The 6000-nt window shown below is 43.6% G+C and overlaps 2 protein-coding genes across 2 annotated transcripts in view; both read right to left on the bottom strand.

The window, feature by feature from the left end:
- tpp1 (tripeptidyl peptidase I) overlaps nt 1-5622 on the bottom strand; it is a 36165-nt gene extending 30543 nt beyond the window's left edge. The window contains exons 1-2 of the mRNA XM_068038878.1: nt 5155-5622; nt 4870-4953 (exon numbers count right to left, since the gene is read on the bottom strand). Of these exons, the coding sequence (XP_067894979.1) occupies nt 4870-4953; nt 5155-5165 (95 nt within the window). The 5' untranslated portion in view covers nt 5166-5622. The remainder of the gene's footprint in view (nt 1-4869; nt 4954-5154) is intronic.
- LOC137373693 (alpha-1-antiproteinase-like) overlaps nt 1-6000 on the bottom strand; it is a 269343-nt gene that overhangs the window by 229615 nt on the left and 33728 nt on the right. The window lies entirely within an intron of this gene.

The raw sequence follows: 6000 nt of genomic DNA on the forward strand, positions 1-6000 counted from the left end.
GTAACATCTCTCAAAGAAAAGACTTAACAAGTAAAAGCTTATGGAAACCAAGATAAGTGGTCAATTAGCTCAAGTGGGAAACTGACATTTGTATTCCATTCACCACAATACTTCCACAGCTGCCAACTGCAGTTGTTCTCTCACATTTGTTGCCTTTTCTTCCTGGCAACATCTTAACTCGCTGCCTGATTGTTTTCCTTGGTACAATCCCAATCCCTTACGGTCCCATCCTTCAAATGTTAGTGACACAGTTTTGAATGTATCTGGCACACAACTGGTTTAGCCATCAATCATCAATATCTACCAAAAATACCCATCACTCCCAGGCCATCCCGGACAGCAAAAAGGCTCCTTTTCTTTGCTATCAGTTATCTCCTTAAACCCCTTTCCCCATGCTTCCTCTAGCTTCACCAATAACGTCCAATTCAAAAGCAAAATACTACACATGCTGGATATCTAAAATAGAAACAGAACATCCATTCTGATAAAAGGTGATCGATCTGAAACATTAACTCTGTTTCTCTCTCCATAGATGCTGCCTGACCTGCTGAGTATTTCCAGCATTGTCCGGTTTTATTTAACATGTCCTGCTCTCTTGGCCCATTCCCACCAAATTGCTGACCCACCCAACTTCCATTCCTGGCTCCCATTCTAGGTAATATTGCAAATGGTTCTCTTTCCTCATGCACTGTCCCCATCACTTTCAAAATTGCCATCAATAGTTCCTCCCAAACGCCCTTGACCCTCTGTCTTTGTAAGCTACCCACCCTCCCCAATATCTGTAACATTCCATTACTCTCCAAAGTCCGTGAATGTGCTGTTAGCTCCCAAATTTGTGCTTTTCCTGCAACTCCCTGTCTGAATCTCTCCAATCAGATTTCCTGCCATAGCACCAGAATAGTCCTAACCAACATCACGAATGATATCTATCCTCCTTGACTGTATTGTATTATCCATCCCCATCCTCCTTAGCCATTCTGTAGTCTTTGACACAATCACATCCTCCTCCTCCAATGCCTCTCCTCTCCAGCTCAGTGGGACGACTCTCGCTTGGTTCCACTCTTACCTACCCAATCATAGTTACAGCATCTCCCAGTGCCACACCATTACTTTTACTTCTGGAGTTCCCCAAGGATCTATACCTGGTTTCCGTCTCTACCTGATCTATATGATGCTCCTTGATGTCATCATCCAAAGAGCTGGGGTCAACTTCCACCTGTGGTGATGACATCGAGCTCTACTCCTCCACATCTCCAACCCCACTGTGTTGTCACATGGCTTGTCTGACATCCAGTCTCGTATGAGCCACAATTTCATCCAGCAGAGTATTATTAAAACTAACACCGTTGTCTTTGGCCCCTGCCACAAATTCCATACACTTGCCATCAGTTCCATTCCCATCACTGGCCACTGTCAAGGGATATGGCGAGCAGGCAGGACAGTGGATTTGAAGCCTAAGATCAGCCATGATCGTACTGAATGGCGGAGCAGGCTCGATGGGCCATATGGTCTACTCCTGCTCTTATTTCTTGTGTTCTAGATTGAACCAATCCGTTTGCAACCAGCTGTCCTATTCAACACTGAGCTGAGTTTCCGATCCCACGTCCTCTCCATGCCAAAGAAGCCTACTTACGCCATAACACTGACCGCCTCTGCCTCAGCCCACCTGCTGCTAAAATCCTCATTTATGCCTTTATCAACTCTGGATTCAACTATTCCCATTTCTCTTGGCCAGTCTCCAATCCTCCCCATTGATTAAACCTCAGCTCATCCAAAAACTCTGCTGCCTGGAACCCATCCACAAGAAATACTATGCACTCATCATACCTGTCCTTGCTGACCCACATTGGCACCTGGTTCCCCCAATGCCTACAATTTAAAACTGTCATTCTCATGTGTAAATCCCTGCAAAGCCTTGCCCTACCCATATCTGTAACTTCCCAAATCCTAGAGCCCACAACGCTCCATTTCTCTGACACTAACCTCTTATGCATCCCCCCTTCCTTTGTCCCATCATTGGTGGTTATGCATTCAACTACATAGGTCGAATACTCTAGAATTCTCTTCCTAAATCCCTTCACCTCCCCACCTTCCTTTCCCAATGCAAGACTCTTTTTGAAACTATCTGACCAACCTTTCCTAATATCACCTCCTTTGGCTCAACATTATTTTTACCTTATGCCTCTGTGAAGGCCTTGAGATGTTTTCCCCATGTTAATATACTATATAAATGCAAGTTGTGATCAAAACTTAACAGTACTAAGTTGGCAGCTGAGTTCAGTGTAATTCACTTGTGACTGGTCCTCTGTGAATTACGTGTATTACTTCAAAAACAATGGAATGACAGTTTGCAGAAGCTGTTTTAAACAGTAGGATGATCATATGCCATCAATACATTTCAAAGAGATCCTCAAACACTTAGTAAATGAAGGCAATAAGAAAATGGTAGTTGATGGTGAAAATTTAATTTATAATGTTAAATTAATAGCAACAGTTAAATTATTCAGCAATGTGCAGGAGCACAGAGAATGTGGGCAAAGTTTAGTTAACTGAAAAACCTTAGCTAGCTGAAAAAGACATTCGATTGTAATGACAGCAATTATACAGATAAATATTATAGCATCTATGATAATGACAGTTTCTGTCTGTCCAGACTGTTTTGATTGGTCAATTTAAGGGGCACATCTGGGGCATATCTGTTGATGGGTTTATTTGGTGGGTGGAGCCTGGCACATACAGAGGACTAAATGCATGACACATGTGCATTTACTACACTCAAAGGGTTGTGAATCTTTGGAACTCTCTACCCCAGACGGTTGTGGATGCTCCATCATTGAATACATTTAAGGCTGGGATAGATAGATTTTTGGTCTCACAGGGAATCAAGGGATATGAAGAGCGGGCAGGAAAGTGGAATTGAAGCCCAAGATCATCCATGATCGTATTGAATGGTGGAGCAGGCTCGATGGGCCATATGGTTTACTTCTGCTCCCATTTCTTGTGCAGCTGCCAATGATTGGTGGCACCAGTGGCAGCATGGGGGGTGTGGGGTTGGTGGAGAACAAAAACAGCAGAAGGTGAGGGGAGTCCAACAACAAAGTTATCCTGGGTGGAAAGATTGTTTCTGAGAGGGATGGGATGGGATTGATGGGAGGGAAGGGGATGGCAACAGCGAGATGGAAAGAATAGGATGGGGATGGCATGAAAGGGATGGAATCGTATGTGATGGGGATGGCATGGGACGAAAAGAATTGCATGGGAGGGGTGGATGAGATGATGGAATTGTGGCAAAATGGCAGTGACAATTATCTGATACAACTTATTTTTCAAAAGCTATTTTGTGCTAAAAATGAAGATTCACTAGATTTGAATGAAAAGTTTAGAAAAGCATTCAGATGAATTAAAAGAATACATCAGCATTGATTCTATAGACAAAGATGATGTTAACAGTCCATACTCTCCATAGTTTCTACATAGTCTAACTCCAAAGGGTATGACACAGCACAAACTTAGACGCATGGAAGGGGCAGTTATAATAGCTAGAAAATTGATTCCTAAATAAGGACTTTGGAACAAGATTGGTAGTTAGCAAGCAGTTTTCTTCAATGACATGCTGAAATTATAACAGATAGTTTTCAAGGAAATAGAACATTTAATTCCTTGAATAAAAGTGAGCCCATCAAATGTAAACCAGCCTTTTCAACTTGAGAGAACAGCTCCCAATTAGACTTCCATATTCTATGACTACAAACAAGTCACAAGGCCAGACTTGAAAAAAATTGTATTTATATTCCTCAGCCTGTTTTTACTTACACAGGGACAGTTTTTTCCCCCAGAGTGAGAAGTTTTGATTCTGTTAAGTCTTTGGTGAAAGAACTAGATAGAAATCCTGCATTAAAAAAAGTGCTGTAGCAATAAAGATACTAAATTTGACTGCAAAAGTGTGCAGGTCTTTGCTAGTTTCAATATAATATACACAAAGCACTGGTGGAACTAAATCTGAGGGGCACTGCACCACTTAGGGCAGACTCCAGGTCCGGCTTACAGTATGAAATCAGCTGGCGGGCAGTTTTATCTTACTGTGGAGAATGAGTAAACTATTCCATAGGCATCAAAGAGTTAGAATTTTTTTATTCATTTCATGGGATGTGGACATCGCTAGCAAGGCCAGCATTTATTGCCCATCCCCAATTGCCCTCAAGAAGGTAGTGGTCAGCTGCCTTCTTGAACCACTGCACCACTTGGTGCAGGTACACCCTCAGTGCTGTTAGGGAAGGAGTTCAGGATTTTGATCCAGCGACAGTGAAGGTACTACGATATATTTCCAAGTCAGGATGGCGTGTGGTTTGAGGGGGGGAACTTTCAGATGGTGGTGTTCCTATGCCTCTGCTTCCTTGTCCTTCTGCTTGGAAGAGGTTGCAGGTTTGGAAGGTTCTGTTGAAGGAGGCCTGGTGAGTTGCTGCAGTGCATCTTGTATATGGTACACAGTGCTGCCACTTTCCTGACTGTTGTTGGATCACACTCATCCAGGCAAGTGGAGAGTACTGCATCACACTCCTGACTTGTGCCCTGCAGATGGTGGACAGGCTTTGAGGAGTCAGAAGGTGGATTACTCGCTGCAGAATTCTTAGCCTCTGACCTGCTATTCTAGCCACAGTATTTATGTGGTTGCTCCAGTTCAGTTTCTGGTCGATGGTAACCCCCAGACTATTGATAGTGGGGGATTCAGCGATGGTAATGCAGTTGAATGTCAAGCGGAGATGGTTCGATTCTCTCTTGTTGGAGATCATCAGCGACTTAACTTCAATGGGAAGTCAAAGGAACTAAAGGAATAATTCGATTGGGTTAACGTAAGGCCAATGCACTTACCTAACATTTTGATCTGGTTCCAGGAACACGCCACTGGTGAACGAAATCACAGCACAAGAAACGCAAAACACCAGGGACAAGCACCTGTTCCAAACAAATGTGTGAGATAAATGAGAGAAGGAGGGTATGCAACTTTAAAATACTGAGAAATGCTTTCGCTACAAAGATTATTTCGAGATCATTGTTAAAATCATCACTGTGACTCGGCTCTAAATGTTTCTGTTCATGAAACCCGGCAAAGATGGTGAGAGCCAGTTTTTAATGTCCCTGCAGGATGACACTCACCCAGTTATCATCGTGAGGAAGGGTCAGAGAGGACGCGAGTCAGTTCAAACCGATATAGCACAAGCCCAGCGCTGCCGACTGCACCCTTCACCCTCAGTTCAGAAATTCTGCTGCATAAGTACTTCCGGAAAGTACTGCAATATTAGTGGGACGCAGAGAGGAAATGCGCTGGTAATTACTATGCACAGTTTAATTCCTCAAAGTCCTCGAAAGATGCATTACCAGAAAATATTTTCAAATCTTTGTGTTTTGGATTAGCCATGAAAGCTTGCTAAAATGTGTACCCATTGAAAATACGCAGGCGGCGGTGCAATGTTTTAGTTTGCCAGCTCTCGGCCTGTGTGGAGCATTTTCCCATCTCACCCAACCTCCTACAACATCTCTCTCCTGCTTTGTCCAGCCTTTACTTGGTGAGTTGCAGAACCGGTGGTTCCTTTTCTAATAGATAATTTCAGATTGGATTGGACAAAATTGCCCAGTTTTGGACCAAATTAAATTTGTAATTTACTTTGGCGCTTTTCCCTTCACTGCTTGTAACAACGGCACTTTTCACCAAGTGAACTGAGCTCAAATCCCTCCGTGGCTCTGCCCCACCATACTCCAGTGACCTCTTACATCCTGCGGATAGAAACTGGAATAAAAACAAGAAATGCTGGAACCACTCAATAGGTCTGGCAGCATCAGTGGAAAGAGGATTGAGTTAACGTTTCGGGTCAGTGACCCTTCTTCGGAACAGACAAATATTAAAAATGTCACAGAGAGGAGGGGAGAAGAGAACGAGAGAGGGGGAAGAGCGAGAGAAGGGGGGGGGGAGGGGGGAAGAGCGAGAGAAGGGGGGGGGGGAGG

Source organism: Heterodontus francisci, chromosome 9 (genome assembly GCF_036365525.1).
Source record: "Heterodontus francisci isolate sHetFra1 chromosome 9, sHetFra1.hap1, whole genome shotgun sequence".
In the NCBI taxonomy this organism is placed as follows: domain Eukaryota; kingdom Metazoa; phylum Chordata; class Chondrichthyes; order Heterodontiformes; family Heterodontidae; genus Heterodontus; species Heterodontus francisci.